The 26730-nt window shown below is 37.2% G+C and overlaps 1 protein-coding gene across 1 annotated transcript in view; it reads left to right on the forward strand.

The window, feature by feature from the left end:
* Positions 1-26730, forward strand: part of PLA2R1 (phospholipase A2 receptor 1) — a 60423-nt gene that overhangs the window by 11306 nt on the left and 22387 nt on the right. The window contains exons 6-14 of the mRNA XM_029283923.1: positions 1161-1304; positions 4212-4400; positions 5909-6066; positions 7159-7266; positions 15146-15255; positions 16727-16896; positions 22677-22891; positions 24728-24873; positions 25918-26002. Coding sequence (XP_029139756.1) covers positions 1161-1304; positions 4212-4400; positions 5909-6066; positions 7159-7266; positions 15146-15255; positions 16727-16896; positions 22677-22891; positions 24728-24873; positions 25918-26002 — 1325 coding nt within the window. The remainder of the gene's footprint in view (positions 1-1160; positions 1305-4211; positions 4401-5908; positions 6067-7158; positions 7267-15145; positions 15256-16726; positions 16897-22676; positions 22892-24727; positions 24874-25917; positions 26003-26730) is intronic.

Here is a 26730-nt window from a genome sequence, read left to right on the forward strand (position 1 = left end):
ATTTTAATTTGGTTTTTAACATAATTTTAAAAAGAAACGGCAAAAAATCAATATTTCATTTTAATTGTATTTTAAACTTAGTATTTTGTATGGTTTGTCTGTTTTTTAACTTGCTGTAAGCCGCCCTGAGTCCGCCAGGAGAAGGGCGGGGTATAAATTTAATAAAACCTAAACCTAAACCTAAACTCTCTCCCAGCCCTAGGAAAGAGGCAATGGCAAACCAGTTCTGAAAAACCTTACCAAGAAATATACAAAGACTAGTCCAGGCAATCTCCAAGAATCAGACATGACTGAAGAAAAAAAAATGCAGAAGCTGGATTCACAGATTTTCTAGACAAACATGCTCATACCATAGGCATTGTGCATTTAACCTTTAACATTGGTTCTACAACAACTCGCCACAGCCAACTTGCTATAGCCAACTCGGCACGCCAACTCACCGTAGGACCACTCACCATTGCCAACTCACTCTGGAACAACTTGCCACAGGACAAGAATTACACTTATATCGAAGAAATGATGGAATAGAATCATTAAAGAAAGGATGCCAAAGGAGAGACAAAATTAAATGTGAATGACGAAACAAGATTTTTAATTACTTTAAATAATTAAATTGAATTGTTGAATTGTCCTGCAGTGAGTTATCCCACAACCAGTTGGCTATGGCGAGTTGATCACGGCAAATTAGCTATGGCAAGTTGGCCATGGCGAGTTGGCTGCAGTGAGTTGTCCCATTCCTTTCAACATTCATAGAATAAGCTAAGAATTGACTACCTTAGTAGTAGCCAGTAATTCAATTTTGATATCAATCTATTATCAAGAATTGAACCCATAATTGATTTGGAAGTTGATCCAGCTACTTCAGGCATAATTTTTTTTTCTTATAGGCAACATGGTTTGCCAATGACTAGTAATGCCAGAACTCTTGAATCACCCTTCCATGTGTCATCACACAAGAAATCTGAGTGGTATATTGTAAGAACACCAGAGGGATGGTATGATGTCTGTGTGTTCTGTGCACAGAAAAAACATGTTATTGCTTGAGAGTCCCCTGTCAATGGGGGCTAAAAGTTACAGACGTTTTCCTGCCACTGGAGCATTTTGTCTGACTTTTTTGCTTCTTTTTGTAAGGATATAAATTATTATAAATGTGTTCGCAGATCCCATTGACGGTTCTCTAGGACCAGCTCATTGTAAAGCTTTTAATTTAAAAATACAGAATGATTGGCCAAGTTACTCATGTGAGTCTAGACTACCATATGTATGCAAAAAATACTTAAATGCTACTGACCATGAAGCAGTTGGTAAGTTATCACTATCAATGTATTGTAATTTTACTCTCTAATTCTATTTGCAATAAAATGACATTTCTATTATACATTAGTGCATGGTTGGATTTAGACAGTTTGATATATGGTATTTATGTTCTGGATGCAAAGAAATAATAGAAGTACAGAATATAGCCCCCTTATTTTTAAATTAATGAAATAAACATTGATGCTGGTGGAATATCTAAGAATTCTCTTGTGCCATTTTGGAGGCATAAAACATAATTTTTACAATCAGAAATTAATGTTGCCAAAAGATTTTCTTCCCATCTAGTCGGGTAGATTTCAGGAGTAAACAACCTATGTTTATATTACATAAACTCCAGTGAAATATACTTGTGGATTCCACATAAAGGAAATATACCAGCAGTCTGAGCTTCTTAATGGAAATCCATAAAAAATAGTCAGATCTGCTAAGCATTTTTGTATGTTTACTTATTCTGCATGCCAAGGGCTCAGAGTGAATGTTGCATTTAATTTATATGTATATATGTTGATATATCTAAGAAATGAAATAATATTCTTCAGTGGAAACATATTGAAATTTCCAAGTAAATGAATGCCCTCATTTTTTTTTTAATCATGTGATTGTAATTTAGGTATTGACTAATATTAGGTATAGCTCATGAAATAATAATTCACAATGTTGGGTTTGTCAATGTATTTTTTAAATGTTGGGTACCAAGGCACAATTTCCTAAACTAGAGAGGAAAAAAAGCTGAAGATTTACAAGATCACCGGATTGTGATAAGAACTCATGTAAAACTGTCAAATCTTGTAAAGTTCAGTCTCAGCAATTTTATTATCTTATTTTGGGGTAACTAAATGATATTGCATCACCAAACAGCTGCAAAAATAATCACCAGTTAAATGTTATTGTTTTTGTTGTTGTTATTTACCTCTGTATTCTTGGGTCTATAGACCAGGGGTGTCAAACTCAATTTCATTGAGGGCCGCATCAGCATTGCGGTTGCCCTCAGGGGGGCGGGTGGGTGTGGCGAGGGTGCATGCGGCCTACTGGGTAGGCGTGGATGGAGTGGGTGTGGCCTACTGGATGGGCGTGGCCAGATCTACATTGTTCGCGTCAAGGGTGCCTGTGGTGGTCTGGGCAGGAGTGGGACAGATCTGAGGGTCTGTGGCAGAAGGAGGTGGGACCAGGGCAAGTGCCAAGGCATGATCCACTGGAGGAGCCTCACTGTTCCTCTCAGGCCATGTGGGGGGGCTGGATGGTGGTGCGGGCTGCTTGGAGCCCTGGGCAGCAGAGGTCAAACACCCAGCCTGGCCCTCGAGCACCCGCAGCACCAAGCCCAGTGCCACTTCCCCAAGGGGGCGCCCAGCTGCACTTACCTCCTCCTCAAGGCTGCTGCTGTGCTGTGCTTGCTCTCCTTAGTCAGGTTGCTCATGATGGGTACAAGGGCAAAGTCAGAGGGAGGCCCATTCCCTCTCCATGGGAGGAGACCCGGCTTTGTATCCAAAGCTTCCTTAGCAATAGGATGGGAGACCCCCAGGATAGGCCAGGAGGAGGGGGCAAGGGGATGGTAAAAGGGCAGCAGGGCAGGAAAAAGGTAGGACTTCCCTCAGACCCTCCCTCTCCTTCTTTCCTTCTTTCCTAAGTACAGAGTGGTGGGAAAATATTTGAGATGAGGGAGGGAGAAAAGCAGGCAAGAAACGCAGCTGGGGAGCTATCACCTCCCCAGCATGCACCCAGGGGGCGGGGCTGACACGGCAGGGGCTGGTCCCTCGCTGTTTCCAGACGGCCTTGTGGAGCTAAGACTGAATGCGTTTCAGCATAGATGGCCACCACAAAATTGTACATTGGCTCCTGGCCAGCCTGGGCCAGGGCCAGGCAGCGGGGGCCGTTCCCTTACTGTGGCTTCTCAGGCCACATGAAACCACTTTGCGGGCCGCATCTGGCCCCCGGCCTTAGTGTTTCACATGTCTGCTATAGACATTAATGGCAAACATTCTAAAAATAAAATTTAAATCAAAAATATCATCACTTCATGATCATACACAATTTTATTATTTTCTCAGAGAGAGTCTTGGCTTTTACATATATAAAGAGATATATAGATAATTTCCCTAATATAAATTTAGAAAAACATTTGGTCCTGTTTTGGGACATACTGTATATTTACTCACAATCCACCCACATTTCATATGAAGTAAAATAAAAATGTCCATTTAAATATATGATTACTATAATAACCACTTAACTTTAACAAAAGTATTGTCCAAACATGCAATTTGGACTTATTTTTCAGTCACAAACTCCAGTACGATTTATAGTTAAGCCTGTGGGTTTTTAAAAAAGAAATTGCAACAAAAATATCTTAAAAGCTAGAAGAATTTACTGCCATGTAAACGTTTGTGAACTACATATTATCAGGCAGGTTAATAGTATAATAAATTATTGTTCGAATATTACAGCGTTGCCTGTTCTGGCTTTTAATTTGTATTTAAATGTGTATTTTTTCATTGTTACTCATCATGCACATATCTAAACAAATTTTCACTAAAAATATTTTTTTTAAATATACTTGTGATTGAAAGATAATTATACAAGATTTGGAAGGTCTGAGAGTCAGTTGTGATCAAGTTTCAATTTGTTCATTGCCTCACAGAGCGTGGATCAAGTCAGTGTGATGAAAGATCAAATTGCCAAAGGATTATTTTGCAGTTTTTATTTGTATAATTGCACATTCTTATTCTGTTTTGCACTTGTATTTTTATATATTAATACATTTTTATTTTTGTAAAGAAAAATAGAAAATAATATGAAAAAGCTAATGTTCTCACATACTATGTGGAATAAAATTATATAAAAGTAGGATATTATTCAATCTATTAATATAGCTGTTTTTAATATATTTTAATTAAAAGGTTCCTGGAAATTTTATCCTACTATCTGTGACAGTAATTGGTATCCATATAATAATTACTGCTATAAACTTCATAAAGAAGAAAAGAACTGGAATGAAGCATTTTTCTCCTGCCAGGATGATAATAGCACGCTCATTAGCATAACCTCTTTGGCTGATTCAGAGATGCTTATTAACCTCCTTGAATACGGTAATTTTTTATAATTAGTTGATATTGAACATTGTCTTACGATATAGGCCTTTTGCATTTTTAATGCTCTTAAGAGGATGTTTTGATTTAACTTGAACTACAGTACTAGAATTTTGCTGAAGTTCTTTTGGAACTTTCCTCAAGGTTCAAAAGTTAGTATTATTAGATAGCTTTGTAAAGTTCAGGAACAGCATTCTTGTAAGTTGATAGGGTTACACTGGGAAATTCCCAACTGCTTTGCACCATTACTGGCTCTTCAACTCTCAGAAGTAACAGTAGGAAGAGACTTAATGCTGAGGAAGATGGCTTGAATTGGGGATGATAACCACTTGAGAACACGATCCATTAAACTTGGAGTAACGAGGTTGTGTAAAATATTATCCATTATAATATTAGTACCCAAAAATCAAGCTGTCATTGAAAAGCCCCAGGACAACTGATGCACAATCATTTTTAACATTCCATTTATTTCTAGTGGACATATTAATATAACCAGCACCCTGGATATTTGTTTTTTTATGTATCACATTTACATCTCAGCTTGAATCACTTCCACAGGTAAGGAGACTGTAGACCTCCAGATGTTGCGGAATCACAGCTTTCATAAGGACCAGTTAACATGACCAATAATGAGGGATACTGGGAACTGTAGTTCAACCTCTGGTGAATCACAGTTTCTCGAGCCCCGAGTTTTATTGCACAGTTCCCGTTGGAAGCAAGTTAAAAGAAAGAAAAGATAATTTGACCGAAATTACCTCTAGTGAGTGTAATGTCTCAGAGGTCTTGATAGATTCAAAGCAAGGTGGGCTTGGTAGTTCATAAAATAATTGCAAGCTACGGTGCCTTTATGTAATTCAGAACAATGGTATAGGGCAGGGGTAGGCAACCTTGGCTCTTTTATGACTCGTGGACTTCAACTCCCAGAATACCTGAGCCAGCTGTGCTGGTTCAGGAATTCTGGGAGTTAAAGTCCACAAGTCATAAAAGAGCCAAGGTTGCCTACCCCTGGTATAGGGTTTCCTGCCTGAGCAGGGCATTGGACTAGGAAACCTCCAAGGTCCTTTCCAACTGTTTTGTTTTGTTTTGTTTTGTTTTGTTTTGTTTTGTTTTGTTTGAATAGCTGCTATTAAAAAACAACACTGAGATATCCTACAAAGGACATGTTTGCAATGGGCATTTTGGGGGCATATGTTTGATGATTTTGGCCAACAGAATACTATTGAGCTTTGACAAGATACAGGAGAGCCCGTGTAATGCTGAGCCGTCAAGAAAAGAAATATTTACAATATCATGAATGTATAGGACAAGAGGGATGAGCAACAGGTAGTCTCAGAATCATTTTCAATCTTTTTGCAGTCTCATTTTTTTTTTCAGGTCCAGCCAAAGTGCCATCATCTACTATTGTTAAGCCTAATTAAAGCGTGCACAACTTTTTAAAAATATGCTATTAGTCAAACATTTTCTAGTTTTTCAAGTTGTATTAAGATGCACTTAGTTATCTTCTATAGAAAATGTGACAGACATTTGGATTGGACTAAGCTGTAATAAGACTCCTGTTGAGTTTGAATGGTCCGATGGGTCTGCCGTAATCTTCACCTACTGGAATAAACAAGAACCAAATATTCTTCAGAAGAAAGGACAGATTTGCGTTTCAGCTCAGCAACATGTATGATTTTTTTTCTTTTTAAAATAATTCAGTGAATGAGTTTGGATGTTATGCATCTCTGTTACATGGGTGTTTCTGTGCTATGGATATTACAGAATATTGTGAGCCTACTATATTTGATGGTATTCAATATACGAATAGCGCTTAGAGTTATATACCACTTCACAGTGCTTCATAGCCCTCTCTAAGTGGTTTATAGAGTCAGCATATTGCCCCCAACAATTTGGATCCTCATTTTACCCACTTCAGAAGGATGGAAGGCTGAGTCAACCTTGAGCTGCTGAGGATTGAACTCAAAGCAGTGAGCTGAATTAGCCTGCAGTACTGCATTCTAACCACTGTGCCACTGCGCCAGCATGACTCATATAAAACAATTCTTTTGTGCATACAACAATTAGTAACAAAACAGTGTCTCTGCACAGCTGTCTCACCTATCTGATCCATATCTATTAGTATAGTCATCTTTTTCCATGAAGGACAATCAATTTCTCATTTCGCTGCTTTCTCCATACTATATTATCTGAGGCCTTTGCATGTTCCATTTATCTGTTCTTTTTCAGACTCATTATTTCAGGCAAGTTTGTTTCACAGCCTTTCATTTGCTCGCACGTTTGAATTTTTTCCAAAGTAATTTGCAAAAAATGCTGATGTTCATGTTTTTTCTGACTTGGAAGATATCTTGATAAATATTCTATGATATCACACAATAGCTCTATGAATTATTGAGAACAATAAAGTGCAAAGCAGTCAACAATATTAGATAAACTACAGAAAGATGATGCATTTATATTTTAGTTTTTAGAGTTTTTATTACACAAAGTTTTATTTTAATACATTTACAGTACATTTAAAAGGTCTACCTAGCTGTGCAACAGAGCCCATTCATGCACTAAATAATAGGAGACTGCAGAAGATCTAAAGATATTAGTAATACTCTCAGCCTAACACGTATGAGTAAAGCACCTGAAATTTATTTATTTTTTAAATTTATTGCCCACCCAAATAAGTAAGCCTTTCGGGGGGAAAAAAGATACTTGAGCTATTTCAGTTGTTTTTCTGCTGTAATTCTATTTTCTTACTCTTTTTAACCAGGAAGGACGATGGGAAATTAAAAATTGTAAAAGCAGATATTTTTATATTTGTAAAAGAAGAGGGAATATAGGCAATCACATTTCTGAAGTGGAATCAGGCTGTCCAGAGGTAATACTTCTTTTGCATCTATAATATATGCATTTTACATACAAAAGTAAATTGTAGTGGGATCAATAGGATGTATTCCCAAGGTAAAAAATTGTTTCTCTGTTGACATTAATCAGTCTGCTTAATATAAACAGCAATCTTTGTTCAAGGCATCTTTCTTGGAAATTTTGGGCCGTACTATAGAATAAAAACATCTTATTGGAGGAGCAGCATTAACAATAGCACTTAGACTTATATACCGCTTTGCAGTGCTTTACAGCCCTCTCTAAGCGGTTTTACAGAGCCACCATATTGCCCCCAACAATCTGGATTCTCCTTTTACCGACCTTGGAAAGATGGAAGACTGAGTCAACCTTGAGCCGCTCAGAATCTGCGCCACCATGGCAGGCTGGCTTTTAGGATGGGCTAACAGTTAACCAATATCAGTGGCACGACATCCACTGAGAAAAGGATTTACTGATTTTATATTAGTCTTTGACTAAATTCCAAGGACTATATTATGGAGGAAGTTTGAAAATTCCACAATAGATTGCTGGCTTCTTATGCTCATGAATCTGTATGAAAGAGCATATGAAGGATCACTATATCCTCGGGGCCTTCTAAAATGTGTTTTTTTCCAAACCCAGGATGAAGCAGGGCTATATATTAAGCCTCTCTCTCTTTAATTTCCATATTAATTTGTTGAGCAAAGCGGTTTATGACCCCAGTTTCTGTCCTCCAGTTATGTCCTATAGAAAGGTTACCTCTTTGTTGTATGCCGATGGTGGGTTTCTGTGTTTAGTTACGGTAGAGCTGTAGATCAGATAAAAGTCCTTCAGGCATTTGTCTCTTACTAGTTTGAAGAAAAATGTACCATCATTTATTCTAAGATCAAAAGCCATAGTTTTTTCTAAATGCTTAACAAAACATAGCTGGCAGATTGATGTAAGACAGAGCAAGTTAAATATATAGTATACAGATGTGTTGCTGTTGCTTTCTAGTAGCCTTGATTGAGTATATTAAAGACTCTGCTCTAATATGTGGCTGCAATTTTTGTTTCAATGGGGATTTACATATTACCTTATTACAATTTGAGCCTTCCAGGGCAAGGCAATCATAAAGCTACTTTATGAAAGATAGACTTGCATGGACAGGGCTTTTTCTCTGCTGGAAGCAAAGCTATCTTTGTGGTCCTTTATTATGTACCTAGAGTTGTCTGACATGTGGAGGCAGAATCTATTGCAATAGAAGCACAAATGGGGATCAACAAAATCAGTTGCTGGCTAAAAATATCTGCCCCGAAGGCCTGACCTCCTTGATTCTATTGGATGACTTTTACTCAAGTTGGAAAAAGACTTTCGAGACAAACCTACACAGCAATTGTCTGTCTGCCTTAGTCTTGCAGTCCTTGGGTTTTCCCCAAAATAAAGAGGCCATAAGAGAGCAAATGGCGGATAGTGATGTATAATTCTCACTAATTCTAATAATTCGTGAGAGTCAGAACTTGTGCTGCTAGAAAACAAAAGATAAAACTGGCAAGTATTTTTATTTTGTTCCGCTATTTACCCACAAGAGCTGTTCATTCTTATCATTAGATTATGCAAATATTTCAGTTTATTCTGTAATTTATTGGTTACTTTTATTTTTCTGGTCATGTCTCTAATCCAGCGGCCCTCAATCTTTTGGATGCCAGGGACTGGTTCTGTGGAAGACAGAATGTAGTTTCATGTGCATGTGTGGATGGGGCTTTGCTTGCTTGGGTAGCCTGGTTCTTGGTGGGCTGTTGACTGGTGCGGTCTGCGGTTGGGGACCCCTGCTCTAATGAGATTAGAGGCAAGAAGGCTGCAAAGTGAAGGCAGAATCCCTGAAAAATTTATCTGTGTTTTATCACTCAGTGAAAAAACAAATTTAAATGTGCACAAGATTGTTTAATATTTTTACAGTTCTAATTTCTAAGTAAATTGCTTAGCATAAATATATATATACACACTCCAGAACAAGTATTTGTTCCATAATTAACATTCCAGTTCCAGAATCTGTTGAACTATAAGGACAGTCAACATGTACATGAATTCTTACATATACAGAAATGCTCATCCGCTTTAAAGGAAAAAAAACATTCTTTATAAAGAATTTCTTAATATGTTGAGCAATTCCAAGTAAAATCCCTTTATTTGGAATTGCTCAACATATTAGACCATTTAAGAAGCTATGAAGTGAAGCCATAAAGTTTCTTCTCAATCTTCGCTCATTTCGTGGATCACTTCCTTGTCAGCAGTTGTGACTGAAGTTGCTATATCTTTATGCATCAAAAGAGGGAGGACTACTGTAGACCATCTGCACAAATAATAACTTTTAGATAAAGTTTCATAATTGATTTAGTTCTAGAGAATGTCAGTATACAAAGTATTTATTTCTTTGATATGGTAAATTAACTTTTTCACTGTTGACATTCATGGTTGAGGATGCTGCTGATTTTTCTCTTTGAAAGAAAAATTATATGGTTGCTATTATCTAAAGCTCTGAGCTTGACATATTAAGATTTTAGTAATACACAATCTGCTAAAATCGTGTCCTTCAGTGTGCCTGGTATAATACTTAACAGCTCAAGTAATCACTATAGAATAAATTTAAATAATATAGGTGACAATTGACAATAATTATATCACCACAGATATTTCTCACCACATTTTCTGTCAATATTACTTGACCAACATTGCCTTATTAGTTCAAATCCCTTACTAAATGTTGTGTCTGCTACAGTAAAGTCTCTAACCAATGTAGAAAAGTGGGCCCTACAAATCTCGGAGTTGATTTTGGAAGTGAGGTGGACAGCATATAAATTTAATAAACAAAAAAGTAAAAACAGTTCTATTATATTCCAGCTGCAAACATTTTGTGCTGTTTTGTGACACAGCCATGTGTTTTGAGCTGACACCCATGTATGGGGAGATTCTTTTCAAACCAAGTGCTACTTTTCCATTTTTCCTCAAAGTCATTTTGGGAAAGGTCTGGATTATTGCGAAAGGGTGAACTGCATTTCACTAATAAAAGAGGCAGAATGGGTCTTCCCAAGGAGTCCACGGGCTATGTCATTTCTGGTTCATAAAATGAGAAGGATATTGCTGTATATCAAATTCCACAAGGTTCCTTCTGCTTTAATGTCAACAAACAACTGGCTGAAAGTTAATTTTGATTTCAAACAGGTTTAGATACCCCTTAATTCAGGCATGTCAAACTGCCGGCCCGCGGGCTGGATGCATCACACCGAAACCGCGCCCACCCCATTGCCGGCAATGGGGAAAAAGTCATGATACGTCACGTGACATCACGTGATGTCTCGAGTTTGACATGCCTGCCTTAATTAATTGTCTATGATGAGAGTCATTCCTTCCTTCATAATATGTGGTTGTTTTCATTTGCTCTTGACTTCAGAGAATTGCCTGGCTTTCTTTATTTGTCTTTACAGCACTTCTAATGAATTGATGATCCCATATCTTTCTTAAATATTGCAAGCAAAGGGCTTATAGCTCAGCTGGCCATATGCCATGTGATTTTATTACTAATTCAACAACTCCTTTTTTTTTTTGGTCTTTCCAATCTATAAACTGCTAACAGAGAGCAAATGTTTTGTTACTGAGGTCAAATTCCTTAAGCTAGCTGTCTAAACACTACAGCAGTGATGATCAACCCATTCCCCCAAGCCTTATTTTGGAATTATATCATGAAGCTGTCACTTTCCTGACAAAGAAGAAAAGAAGAAATGTTGCTTACAAACCTAACAAAATTGGGTTAAATGGAAGGTCACAGAATTTATACAGCATCATTTGAAATGCCAGTATTTCATACAAGAAGCGCAGCCTCTAGGCAGCTAAGCCCATCAACATCCACAGATCTTAGTTAATTAAACAGAGCCAATAAATGAAATAACTTGGTTATGATTTACATGCTTTGCAGTTCTGAAGGATATACATGCTGTTGTTCTGAATCTGAAACACAAAGCATCTTAAATGGAAAGAAAAATCTCTGCACAAGCATTATGGCCAAATGCTGGACTACATCTATAACAATGAGGGAATGTTTATATGAAATGTTCATCGTTTTTATCCTCATTTACTTTTGTTTTATATTAAATGGAACTGTATCTTTTAACTCAACCTCTCTGAAAATCATCCTTGGCGTGCTGCATTTAAATCATTCCAAATCTTATTTTAATGTGTTGCTGACCCTCAAAGTTACATAATTGTTTCATTTGAAATTAAATGCTCATTTAAACTTTGTTAGTCCAGTTGTCCAGTTAGCTTTCTGTCCTACTGGTGTCTTTCTGGTTTTTTTCATTGATGCTGTTTTATGTCTCCACTATAGTTTTTCTTCTGCTGAACATCTTTGGTTTGATTTTGGGGGAGCAAGAGAAGGTTCATTCTTAATCATCAATACCAAATAAGAAATTGGTCAGTTGGTTTATAGAAATAGGCTAATAAAAACAGCACATAAAACATAGAACAGCCAATAGTGAACACAAGTGAATACACAAAACCAACACTACAGATTCTAATACACAGTGTAACCCAGAAATACTGTATCTTAAAAACTACAAAGTAAAAATAGTATTCCTTCCTTGTTTTCCTTTTTCCCCTTTTTATTATATTGTTATAAATCTTGATACATAGTATTGTTTCAATACATCAGTGTCTATATCAGTGATGGCAAACCTTTTAGAGACCGAGTGCCCCAAAACTGGCCCCGCCCCTGCTCCACACCCCTGCTCTGCCCCCCCATCCCATGCCCCGCCTGCCCACAGGACCACTCACCGCCTCTAGGGCCCGCCGTAGATCGCCCAGGCAGCCCAGTAGCGCTATGGCGGCCACACTCTGCCTGCGCCCTGCAGCATCAACTGCACGATGGGGTGTGAAGGCAGAATCTTGTCTATGCTGCCTGGCTGCCATGTCCTTGGCTGCGCTGCTCCGTGTGGGCCATGCTCGAGGATGACTCTCCTTCAGGGGGGCTGCTGGAGAGGAGGGGGTCACGGGGGGAGGCAAGGCTGGGGCAACGGCACGTGTGCCCACAGAGAAGGCTCCGAGTGCCGCCTCTGGCACCCGTGCCATAGGTTCGCCACCACTGGTCTGTCTATATGATATGATTAGAGATAACATCCTAATTATTTACATAGCTTAAAGTATTGAAAATGGAGAAAAAGAAAAAAATTCTGTCAATATTAATTACAATTTAGGATGTCAATATTGCAGGCCTAAAATTATTTCGCTTTTTTCCCAAAGTTAAATATAACATTAAATAACTCTTCTAATCAAAATACAAAATCCAGTCTTCAAATGGGATATTGGATCAATATAAATTCAAGTTCAGATAATAGATACTATATGGATAATAAATGGATAATAGAAAACTATATTCAATTTCCAGACAAGGGAATGATTCTTCTTCATGTTTTTTATTTAAAAAAAACACTAAAATTTTTAAGTAATTAAATATTTTTCTGGAGACATCTTTCTATTTAACTGATTATTTTTGCACAAATATTTTAATTCAAAACACTAAAACATCAGTTGAATAAAAGTATCTGAGAAAGGCATGATTACCTATTTAGTTCATCTTGTATTTATAGTATAAGGAACATAAACGTTAACTCATGTCGAATGAGCATATGTGAATTCAGGTTTCCATGTTTATAAAATGTTCCTGGACAGAATTTTACCATAGAATGTTGCCTCAGGTTTAACATTTATATTTAGAATTAACTTTTATACAATTGCCAGTGCAAACAAACATACACATGTTTTCTCATCTCAAAGTGAGTGAGAATGTTTCTGCTAGCTCAACTGAATGATTCTTTCCAAAACTTAAGCTATAAGTAAGTGTCCCTAATTCTCATTCTCTAGCTACCTATAAACGTTTATGCCATATAGAGTAGTAGATACAGCATTAAAGACCCTGAAAGAATTTGAATTACCAGAGAAACCAGGTCATCAATTTACCAGTATGGCTAGATTAACTTCAGAAGCAGGTCACTACTGTCTGGTTTACAATATCCAGATATTATTACAACTTTTAACATAACAAAAACGTGCTTATTTTTTCTTGTCTAAGTACATGTTGAAAATACAAAACCCATGGATACTAATTATATATTGTCTAATGAAGAATCCTGGAGAACTTAACAGTTTGCATTCTTTGTTAGCCCCAAATATTATGCAACTATGCATTTTTTTAAAAGATCGATGTGGTTTTTTTAGAAATGTATCTTCATTTGTGCTATATAATTACATAACAATATCTTGATTGGCATATGTAAAGCTTGATAGCCTTCCCAGAATGTTAAACTATCATATATTTCCATAATTATTTAAATAAAATTTAAAAACCATTGAGCTGGGTTTATTCAGAAAAATTACAGATTAAGTTTTAGCATCATTCAAATATTTCCCTGAAAATTCAGTAAATAAGTTTTATTGAGAAAAAAATAGCTGAGAAATACTTTACCAATTACCAAACCATAAAATAAGAAGACACCAAATTTTCTTGGTTGATGAATTAGCATGAATTTTGCTTTTCATGTATTCATCCAACTGTGATCAGGTCAGCTACTTCTATATTTGTAGCAGATCTGAATCAATAAATTGACTACATTAATCGATTTATTATTATTATTTTGTATTTTTTCTGCATTCTATGGGGGGATAATTGTTTCCTTTTAGAAATATAATTTATCATTGATTCTCTGTAACGATTTGGTAGCATACAAATTAAATCAGTCAGATTGTCAATGGAATAAAATATGCACAGTTCAGTGGTTCTCAACACTCTGATCCTGTGTATTGATTTATTTCTTGGCTGAACCGAGCATCCAAAAGGTGCCTCAGCTGATGAAAGTGCATGGAAGCCATCTCTTTAAAATTGCCTAATTCAGGGGTGTCAAACTGCCGGCCCGCAGGCCAGTTGCATCATGCAGAGGCTGCGCCCACCACAGTTCAGGCAATGCGAAAATGTCGCGTCACGTAACGTGGCGAGTTTGACACCCGTGGCCTAATCTATCTTCTGAACATATAGAAGTAGAAATTAAAGAGACTTCCCATTCCTAACTACTAAGCTCTCCATAAAATAGGCCAAAACATTTTGATTCTATCTTTTCCACTAAAGTCACTGTATCACTAGATAGCCTGCTGTGTCTCTTCAGAAAATCCAGAGATTCTTCTCTCCAGTCTTAATCAATGATTAAGTGGATATGCAGCATGGAAACAAAAATTGCTTATATCAAACAAACGTGTCCAACTGTTCTGCTGTTGCCTATTTCACTAGCGATGGAACTGATACAGAAATGACCTTGGAGAAGATATGCAGGGACCATTAGCAAAACATGAGCTTAGGCCAGGAAAACAAGAAAGTGTAAGAAATAAGCTTAAAATTGCCTGCCTTGAATCTTTAGTACAGGGGTGTCAAACTGCCGACCCACAGGCTGGTTGCATCATACGGAGGCTACGCCCATCCCAGCTCCGGCAATGCAAAAAAAGTCACGATACGTCGCGACACATCACATGACATGGCGAGTTTGACACCCGTGATTTAGTATAAGAGGATGGAAGGGGGAATGATGTCATGTTTTCAAGACTCTATAAATATATCTTATATCAATGTAGTATAGTTCTAGCATTCCTTATGGTGTCTGTTTCCTTATCAGGCTTACCTCAAAGTTTTGAAAACTCGGCATAACTGAGCACAGGCATTAGAACTGAACTATGTTCCTTCCCTGAACATTTTGTCTGACAAGCTTCCTGATTTAATCTCTGCATGGCATTTAAATTTTATTTACAGATAGAGGTGCAGAAATAATACTCTACCGTATACATAACAGTAATTAATATTTACTTCAAATTTATTTTTGAAGGGATGGGAAAGACATGGTGAATATTGCTACAAGGTTGATACCATCCCCCGAAGCTTTGAACATGCATCGAATGGCTACTACTGTCCTTCACTTGCAACAATAACGAGCAGGTAGCTAAATTTACTCAACAACAGAAACTCTCCTGTGGCATTGAAACAGAGGTGAAATAATTATTTTACAGGGTAAGAGTAACTGAAGACAAATGCTCAAATTTGCCATTATTTGACTCAAGATGGAATTGGACAGAATTCATGAATCACCTATCACCTGGATTGGATTATTCAGTGACAAACAATTATCCATCCATGAAAGAATTGTGACATTTTACTTCTTAGAATGCTGATTTTCAAAATCTTCATTATGCAAATTGCTCAATGTTTGCTAACAATCCTAACAAATATATCCTTATTCTCTCCAGTTGCAGCTGTTTTATGCAAGTTGTTTACATTGTTAAATTGTGTACGAACAACTAGTTTTAAGCAATAAGAAAGAATATTCATTTTTGTTTTAACTAAAGGAGAAAATCTCTTACATTAGATGTAATTATATGATTTCTCTTGGGGCAGGGAAGCAAACAATTTTCACTTATTTATCAAAGAAAGAATCCATTTGATTAGTCATTTAAATCACGGGTGTCAAACTCAATCGCGTCACATGACATATTGTGACTATTGTGACATTTTTTGCCTTTGCGGAGCTGGAATGGGCGTGGCCTGCACATGATGCACCCAGCCCACGGGCCACCAGTTTGACACCCCTGATCTAAATTAAAAAGAGGTCTTCTGACTGAATTAATTTTGTATTATATTGAAAATTGAGTTGGTTAGCAATTTGGGGATTATATAGAGTTATGGATAGCACGTCTACCAGTAAATGTTTTAAGTTAATCTTTTTATAACTTTAATTGTTCATTTTATGCTGTTGTGATTGTCAGGCATATGAGACTCAATCTGGATCAGAATTGTAGGGCTGGATAAAGCGCTGAATACCCCTTATCTAGAGTAGAACTGGCTGCAAAGAAATAATTGCTAGCTATATATTTTCAAGTGAAAGAATAAAATTTACACTAACCAAGTTATTTAGAACTTTTGGGGATTACTACTGGATATATAGAAATAAATAGTCTCTTAATGAGTAATAAGTAAATCCTTTAAGCTTTATGATTCAAAGAATCATATTACAAATAAAGTATCAAAATAAGCAAGGGAAGCCATACTATAGTAGGCAAATTGCCATTTGAGGTTATATTCCAAAGCACATTTAGAAAGTCTGTGCCATGTATTAGTTGAGTTTCCTTCTAGCAGCAGACTGGATAGGTCTTTTCCTATCTAGTAGCCTTGCTTGGAATAACTAGAAACATGTTTTATTTCAGCAGGATGGCTCGAGTACTAAATGCTATTTAAAGTCATATTTTTGTATGTGGAATATCTTGTGCCTATGGAATTTAGTCTCTTTCAGTAGATTGCTGTTCGGAAAGGTTGTTCCATTAAGTGCTATTCTTTTCTATTGCTAAAAAAGGTGACAAAAGCTACTTATAATACAAGGTATTTAATTAATTTTAATAATATTGAATCCTTTAAGGTTTGAACAAGATTTCCTGAACAGCATGATTCATCATCAAGGGAACACTGACAGTCCTTATTTTTGGATAGCACTTCAAGATCTAAATAATACAGGGGAATATACTTGGCTCACTGAAGATAGAAAACACCATCTTGCAATCTATACAAACTGGGGAAAGCATCAACCCAGTGAGTTGAACCTTTTGTCCATTGGTAATTACAGTAATAGTCAAATGAGTAGTCAAATATTCAAAAAATACGTTGTTTCAACAGTTAAAAGAAAATGGCAGATTTAAGTATTTGACAGCCTTGGCTTTGTTTTTTACTTCAAAGGTGACAAGTAAAATGCCTGTCATTCCTGATTATTACCCTTATTTGTGATAGCTGAGGGGAGTTTTGCTCTAGCAATAAGTGGACACTGAGATGTTTTCAACCCAGCTGTGACTTAAGAAAAATATTAGCTAAGAGAACAAACAACGGTGTTTCTAAGCAAGTTAATCAGAAGGGTGGTAGTTACCTCTTCTTAATTGTATATATGAAGAACTCTTAAAAACATGGATGTACCTGAGCACCATTTCTGTCTATTGAAAAAAATGTGTAAAGATCAGAAAACAGCAGTTAGAGAAGAATATGTAACACCTAAATTGCTCAAAATTGGGGCAGGGTGTGTGTGAGAATGTTGTATCCTGTCACCTTTTTATTAATCTAACTTACATGCAGAATCTGTCATGAGAAATGTTGGACTAGAAGAAATTGAAATTAAACTCAAGAACTTCAGTAATTTACTAATATCATTTTGATAGCTGGAAGCAAGGAACAGTTAGGTAAATTGTTGCTGAAGGTAGAAGAAAGAGGTATAAAAACCTATCTGCTGCTTAGTATTAAAAAAAATACTAAAAATACTCTTAAGATTATGTAGCGGGGCTGGCTGAAAGGCTTTGCGGGAGCCTGCCCGGGGAGAGGGAAGTTTGGACAGCTGCGGCCGGTTTTGGGCATGGTAGGCATGGATTGGGCAGAAGGAAAGAAAAAGGAGGAAAGAAAGGTGGTGGGGTGGTTGCTGTTGTCAGGGAGAGACCAGGTGAAGTCGTAGAGGGATTTGAGGTTTTAGCTGATCTCTCTCTTTGAAGGAGAGGGAAAGAGAGAGTGAGAGAGAGTGAGAAGGTGGAATTTTATTGCTTTCTTTTGCAGGGGGAGATATGCTGAGTGGAGGCGAGAGAGAGAAAGAGAGTTCCTGGGGTTACTAAATTCAGATTTTAACAATAAAGAAAAGGGGGGAGGGGTTTTTGACGCCGACGAGACCTGGGACTGCAAGCAACGACAGAAGAGAAGGAGAGGCTGGTCGCTACTGCTTTGGAGACTAGCAGCCACCCGAACTTTGATTACTGTTACTTGTGCAAGTTGTAGACATTATGGGGAGTTGCCCTTGCAGGGTGAGCTGTTACTGCCAAACGCTTACAGCTTCGTAATGGGTGGTTTATCGGAGGGGCCCTTTGGATGGGCCTGAAGAAAGGTGGCAACTTTTGCTTCCGGAGAAACACAGAGAAACAGTGTTGATTGCACGGGCATTTAGGGGCAGAAAAGACTTTAAATTAATAATGGATCGATTCTATTGGCCCTGTATGAAGGCAGAAGTCGGGCACTATTGTAGATCTTGTCTGCGTTGCGTTCAGAGGAAAACCCTACCTTCAAGGACTGCACCTATGGGCCCTTTGCAAAGTTATGGGCCCTTGGATTTGGTTTGCATTGATTTCCTTTGCCTGGAACCGGATGTAAGTGGGTGAGGAAACATATTGGTCATGACTGATCATTTTACTTGTTATGCTCAGGCCTTCCCGACAAAAGATCAGTGTGCTGTCACGGTGGCCAAAGTATTGGTGGAGAAGTTTTTTGTACATTATGGGCTGCCTCAGCGCATACATTCTGATCCAGGGAGAGACTTTGAAAGCAGGCTTATTAAGCAACTACTGGACTTACTGGGCATTCAGAAGTCCCGTACCACCCCGTATCATCCACAAGGAGATCCACAGCCTGAGAGGTTTAATTGTATTCTTTTGGATATGTTGGGGACACTCACTGAAGAACAGAAGCAACACTGGACGCAACATATTTCTACCATCATGCATGCGTATAATAGCACAAGGAATGATGCCACTGGGTATTCCCCATATTGGTTGATGTTTGGTAGGGAAGCCCGCCTGCCAGTAGACATAGTCTTTGGCACCTCAATGGATGAGACCTCAGTTAGGTCACATCATAATTAGGTAGATAGATTGAGGAAGAATTTGAAGGGTAAAGAGATTAATATACAATGCCCCGGGCCATAGCATAGAGAGAGAGAGTGATGCTTATTGTGTAATGAAGGTTGATTTGCTCCCGGATAATATAGATGCTTAGCAGAAAGTTTGCTATTCTTTGGGGGACCAAAGAAACTGCTTAGGTGGGGGGAGTGTGTAGCGGGGCTAGCTGAAAGGCTTTGCGGGAGCCTGCCCGGGGAGAGGGAAGCTCGAACAGCTGCTGCCAGTTTTGGGCACGGTGGGCGTGGATCAGGCGGAAGGCAAGAAAAAGGAGGAAAGAAAGGTGGTGGGGGGTGGTTGCTGTTGCTGTTGTCAGGGAGAGACCACGTGAAACTGCAGAGGGATTTGAGATTTTAGCTGATCCCTCTTTTTGAGGGAGAGGGAAGGAGAGAGTGAGAGAGAGTGAGAAGGTGGAATTTTATTGCTTTCTTTCGCAGGGGGGATATCCTGAGCGGAGGAGAGAGAGAGAGAGAGAGAGAGAGAGAGAGAGAGAGAGAGAGAATTGCTGGGGTTGCTAAATTCAGATTTTAACAATAAAGAAAAGGGGGGAGGGTTTTTTTGATGCCGATGAGACCTGGGACTGCAAGCAACGACAGAAGAGAAGGAGAGGCTGGTCGCTACTGCTTTGGAGACTAGCGGCCACCCGAACTTTGATTACTGTTACTTGTGCAAGTTATAGACATTGTGGGGAGTTGCCCTCGCAGGCAAGCTGTTACTGCCAAACGCTGACTACCTTCGTTCGTGTTCCCAGTGCTTCCTGGAGCCGGGGTTTCCCCCGCCCCTTTGTTTCTGAATGGTCGCTGTAAAATCATTGACTATTGCTGCTATGACTGCCGGGGGCTGTTAAACACCGCCATGCATTGACTGTCGGTTATCTTCGTTGCTGGAAGCCCCCCCCCCTTGACGATGAGAATCTGCCACCCCTTCGCTTTGTCTGAGCTCCCGCTGGAAAAGACACTTTATTAATGTCTCAAGAGTGCAGCTTCTGACCGCGACAGAGGGGAGTGGGGCTGGGAGGGCCTTGGCTTTGGCGGCCTCTGAGGGGGTAACGCTACAATTATATCAATATACAGTGTCAACAAATCCAAATAGACAAAAATTTGAAAAAAGTAGATTCAAAAATTCACAGGCATGATGACTGTAATCATTGTAGAAAGAGATATTGCTACTTGGAAAAAAGGCCAACATATCTAGACAAAATATTAAAGTGCAGAAACATCACATTGGCAAAAATATGTGTATTTTCAAGGCCAATTTTCCCAATGGTAACATATGACTGAAGATTGGATCATCAGAAATGCTAAAGAAAAAAAATATTTCAATTGTGATGCTGGAGAAAATGCTGGGAATAACAAATTATTAAAAGTAGACTAAACTGCTTACTGGAACTATTCACAAAAAAATTAAAATATTAAAAACTCATAATGTGAAATAGAAGACATTGGAGAAGACCATGATGCTTAAAAAATGAAGTCTAGAAAAGGAGATTATTATTATTATTATTATTATTATTATTATTAATAATAATAATAATAATAATAATAATAATAATAATAATAATAATAATAATAATAATAATAATAATAATAGAATTGGAAGGGACTTTGGAAGTCTTCTAGTACAACCCCCTTCTCAGGCAATAAACCCTATACCAGTGATGGCGAACCTTTTAGAGACTGAGTGCCCAAACTGCAACCCAAAACCCACTTATGCATCGTCGAGTGCCGGGTGGGTGTGGCCAATTGGGTGGGCGTAGTGCATTGGGTGGGAGTGGCTGCAGTGGTAACGGCAGACTGGGTGGGACTAAAAAGTTCAATCAATTCCAACTTTGCAAGATCTTTTTTTTTCCCGCAAGAAGTTGAAATTGACTGATTGAACCTTTTTTTTTTTTTTGCACACAGCGGTAGAGGCCTAAAGCGAAAAGGTTTTATAAAACCCAGCTGAAGGCCTAGGACTGGGGTGACGGCACGTGTGCCCACAGAGAGGGCTCTGAGTGCCGCCTCTGGCACCCGTGCCATAGGTTCGCCACCACTGCCCTATACAATTTCAGACAAATGGTCGTCCAGTCTCTTAAAAACTTCTGGAGGCAGGTTATTCAACTGATTAATTGTTCTAACTGTCAGGAAGTTTCTCCTTAGTTCTAAGTTGCTTCTCTCCTTGATTAGTTTCCATCCGTTGCTTCTTGTCGTGCCTTCAGGCGCCTTGGAAAATAGCTTGACTCCCTCTTCTTTGTGGCAGCCCCTGAGATATTGGAACACTGCTATCATGTCACCCTTCGTCCTTCTCTTCATTAAACTAGACATACCCAGTTCCAGCTATCTTGTTTTTTATATATATGTATGTCTCTATGTATATAATTTTAAAGTTGGGAACATAAGGCACTTATTAATTTCATGTATACTTGAAACAGCATTTTTAGTTTTTGAAGAGAATTATTCTTATTTTTCAAGAGTGCCCTCTACTGGTTAAATAAAGTGAAAATATAAATTGCTTTCAGAGCATTGTTATATGGCATTACATTTTTATCCAAGATAATTAAGGAATTAGAGGGACCTATCTAACTTTGATTTCAAAACCTATCAGAATCAAACCTGATTAGATACTACCAGAAAATAACCTAAACTGGGGAGTTAAATAAGTAAAAAAAACAAAACGAGCAGCAAACATATTGTTGCTAAGGAAACAGCCTATATATTTCCAGGTAGTCTCTTGGATTTAAGATCAACTCAGAGAAGACTTCTTTTTTTTAATCTGCATTTTTTTCAAGAATATTTCAGTAAATTGTTTTATGACAAAATTTTGATATGAAAATTCCATGTTTCTTGGCAGTACCTATACTTTTATACTATAGATTCTGACACCCAACTGAGGTAATAACAACTATGATCAAGTTGTAGCAAAGGAAATGACAGAGAGAATGGCAACATGGTTTCAAGTGTATGTCAGCTAGATAATGGCCAAATAATGTATCGTTACTTTGATTTCCAAATCTTTATATTTTTATAGCACATTAAATATTTAAAAGGTATATTTTTGGTCATGATTAGAACGGTTCTTAGATAATTTTCAGTGTAGATATTTTTTTTTGGGGGGGGGGGTTTCTAGGACAACTTGCTATGGCCAACTTGCCATGGCCAATATTTGGATAATATCCAAATTATCATGTCAACAATTTTAATTTATATTGCATAAATAATACTGAACCAGCTAATGTCTGTATTCCATAATGTATTATTTACAACTTAAACAATGAGCTGCAAAAAGAAATGGGGCAACTTTACTTGCTGAACATTTGATAGAATAGATTATACTTGAAAACATACAATACTGTCATAAATTTGATTTAGCTTCATCCACCCAGCCTTGAAAGTCTTTGTGTAAAATTATTTTCTAAGCCAAATAAGGGGAAAAAAATCTCCAATGCCAAAAAACAACTACATTTCCTTTGTAACATCATGATGTTTAAAATAGCTAAAAAAGTTAAAATCTTTTTCCTTTCCATGATCAGTTTTAGTTACTAGTCAACATTCTAGTAACAAAGACAAAATTCTAGTCTATAATAATACAAACATGCTTAACATTAATGATTTGGTACATTTTATGTACATTTTGTATTAGGAAAAGTAATAATTGTACTTATTGATAAATATCTTCGCACCGTCTACCCCATTTTAGGATATCCTGGAGGATGTGTTGTTATGCGACAGGAAGAGCCCATTGGCATGTGGGAGGTGAAAAATTGTGCAACCTTCATGGCTAAATCATTGTGTAAACAAGAAGCTTCTTTCCATGAAAAAAGTGATACCAATAAACAACCAAATTATGAGGAAAGTTTTAATTCTTGCATGCATGGATGGGAATCAGACCATTATCTGCTGAATTGCTACAAGGTGAAAAATATTGAACAATGTCATGGAAACCCAAATGAAATGAATCTAGAGATCCATTGCCATTTTAATAAAACATGGGATAATAATAAAAAATTGTGTACCACTGAAATCAATAGTCTGCTTTTATTATTAATACCCCTAATCTGGGCCTGATTATTTATGCCTCAAGTGAGAATCCTGTATTTATTTGTGAGATTTCTTTGTTCTCTCAGCTGTCCATGATGTTCACTTTTTTCCAACACCAAAATTCAAAAATGTCAATACTCTTTTCTAAACTGTTTCTTCGTTGTCCAGTTTTGTGAATATTCATATTACTATATATATGAATAAATAAGATACCATGTAGTGCATCATCTGCCATTTCATCGACTTTAGTTGTTAAAACATACTTCAAAGTTATAATGTGTCTTTAATCTAAATAATAAAATTTAGGCTTTGGAATAAAACTGATGCAGAGAAAACATAATTGTATGATTACAAGCAGAGGAGTGATTTGGATAATGTAACATAATTGACTGCCATAGGATATATCTTTGCTATAATGTTTTATATTTTCAATATTAAATCTTAGATTGCAATAGATACAGAAAACAATATTTCAAAACAACAGCAAAAACATTCTCATATTATAGTGTGTTTTTCAATTCTGGCCTTGATTGTATTAGTTTGAATAACTTTCGAGCAACTAAAATGAAGCCTTCAGTTTCTTCTTTTTAAAATTCCGGTTTTAAGCCATTGCTGGATTTTATCTCTATCCACTTTTCCCTCTATCCTTTGTAGAAATTGGCCTTGTAATACTTGTTCTTGCCAGCGTCCTATTCTTTTTATGATTATTTTGATATTCATGTTTTGTTTCCTGCACGTTCAGTAAGTCCCAGTTTTAATGCTTTACATTAATTACATCAATACTTGTTCTTAAACCAACATGCTGATTACATGAAAATGGAAATGCATGCTTTTCTTCTTCAATAATTTGTTTGACTTGAAGTAAATCTCTGCCTCCATCTCTGCAGGGCAGGTATAATTTATCCGTATCATTTGGGAATGTCATGCATGGAGAATAGTTGTTAGCTTTCTTGTTTTTTGGTCAAACTGTCCAATTCAGCTTTATCCAGTTAATAATCCCAGTAATATATCATATCACAGGTATGACCAGGGTACTGATGGCTTTGATGGTATTTCCACCATTTAATTTTTTCTCACTTTTCACACTCTTTGGATGTATTCTTACTAATCACATTTTTAACTTGTCCATGCTCAATGTTATCTATCTATAAAATGCCCAGATACTAGCAGGCTTCATCTTGGTGGCTTCTGATGGTTTGGCCATTTGGTATTTCAATTCCATTACTATTTGTGATTTTATCCTGCTTTATTGCTACTGTAGGACATTTCTCTAGGTCAAATTCCATTACTATATCTGTGCTAAAAATTGTTACAAGGTTTGTCAATGACTGGATTTCAATTTCTGATTCTCCATAAAACTTCAGATCATCCATATAAAAAAGGTGAGATTTTTATTAACGTTTTTTTCCTGTTGGATAGCCAAGATTTGTTTTCTTCAAAATCAAGTTAGAAGTTGCATCATAGCAGTGACAAATAATAAGGGTGATAATAAGTCATCCTGGAAGATGCTTTTACTAATGTTGACAAACCCAAGTTTTCATTTCCAACCACCAATATTTTTATTATTATTATTATTATTATTATTGTTGTTGTTGTTGCTGCTGCTGTTGTTGCTGTTGTTATTATTATCATCATCATTATCATCATCACTATTTTGCTTTAGCAATATATTTTCAGGCAATTGTTTTCAGTGTTCAACTTATTTTACAGGTATTCCATAGTGAAAAAGTATTAATGAAAAGAACTTGGGAGGAAGCAGAAACTCTGTGTCAAGATTTTGGAGCACATCTTGCCAGTTTTAAACAAGTCCTTGAAAAGGATTTTTTAAACAAACTTTTAAACACAATGTTTCATATGTAAGTCTTTGTGTTTATTACTGGATCTGGGATTTTTTCCACAACTGGAAAAAAAGGATTATGTGATCTACTTTAACATTTAATCCAACACAAATGGCATATTTTCATTGTAATGATAATAGGTAATTAGAGAGGACAGCAGCATTTGCTTCCAATTGTCAGTGCTTTCTATATGTCTTAACTTTACACCCTGTTTATAGGGCGGGGGGGTCCTTTACTGTGGAGTCCTTGGTGCTCTCTGGCATGGTTATTTGCTTGTAGAAGTTTCATTATCTGACCAGATAACATCATCGTTGCTAATGAGTGTAGATTTGCTCCCTGTTTATATACAATAACTTGCCTTGTCAGTGTTAGTATGGGTGTGCTGTTTTGTGGTTCCTTGATTAGGATATTGTTTTCTGCCTGATTGTTTCTCTGGTGTTCATCCCTGCACATCAAGATGTTGTTTGCTTGGAGAGGATCTATTCTGGATTTTTTTTGTTTCTATTTTAGGAATGCAGTATAACAGAATACAAACACACTATAGCAATCCAGAATACCAGAAGAAGGAAATAGATTGCTTATATAACATTTTCCAACAAAAAGGATGCCCATACAATTTTATCTAAAAGTACCTGACCCCTCAATCCACTACAGCACGACCAACACAAGCTATGAAAAAGTATCCTTTCCACACTACCGCACATCAAAAACATCTCAGAAATAACCAACACAAGCTCCATTTGTGCGAGCGGCATGTATGCACGCTCGCCACTTGCGCAAATAGAGCTGCACACACATGCACTTTTGCCACCTCTCCTCCCCCCGCCATTCCCAGGCCGCAAAGCCAGAAAAGTTGGGGACCACTGGCTTACACTATTTGCCATATTTTTTCAAAAACCTCAGAAGTTCAAAGATTTCATCACAGCGCCAAGCATATTGTCTGTTCCGGTTTAAGAAAATATTAAAATATATGCATAAGTACTGGAAAAACTGAAGATAAATCAAGATAAAAGATATATAGTTTGCATTTGTGTCATGGGGTTTATTTCTTTTTAACCACAGAGATGATGAAAGACAATTCTGGATTGGATTTAACAAAAGGAATCCATTATCTGGAGGATCTTGGCAATGGTCTGATGGAACTCCTGTAAATATTATTTACTCATCATCTTACAAAGTTAGACAAGAAACTGGGTTGTGTCCAATTTACTTTAGCGGCTTTCTCTCTAGTGTTAATGATTGTTCTGTAATCTGTAAAAATGCCTTTGTTTGTCTTATTTCAGTTAACTTATGAGTTTAAGAATTACAGAAGAACGTTATGGTTTTTGAAGTACAGGTAGTCCTTGACTTACAACCTCAACTGAGCCCAAAATTTCTGTTGCTGAGAGATTTATTAAGTGAGTTTTACCCCATTTTATGCTCTTTTTGGCCACCGTTAAGTGAATCACGGCAGTTGTTAAATTGGTAACATGTTTGTTAAGTGAATCCAGCTTCCCCATTGACTTTGCTTGTCAGAAAGTCACACCAGGTGATGACATGACCCGGGTCACTGCGACCGTCATAAGAATGAGTCAGTTGTCAAGCATCTGAATTTTGATCACATGACCATGGGAATGCTGCAGTGGTTGTAAATGTGAAAAAGGCTCATAAGTGATTCTTTTCAATGATGTAACTTTGAACGGTCACTAAATGAACTGTTGTAAGTTAAGGACTACCTGTATATTGTCAAACTTCCTTATAGACATAATGTGTTCTTGAGAACTTAAATGTACAGTATTTTATCTTGTAATAATTCTCTGAAGCAAAATATGTCTATCCCTTTGAAAAAACGTACAGAATCTATTACAATTTTAACAGGAAAAATTGTACAAAAGA

This window comes from Protobothrops mucrosquamatus, unplaced genomic scaffold, assembly GCF_001527695.2.
Source record: "Protobothrops mucrosquamatus isolate PMUCROS unplaced genomic scaffold, P.Mucros_1.0 scaffold279, whole genome shotgun sequence".
NCBI lineage: Eukaryota > Metazoa > Chordata > Lepidosauria > Squamata > Viperidae > Protobothrops > Protobothrops mucrosquamatus.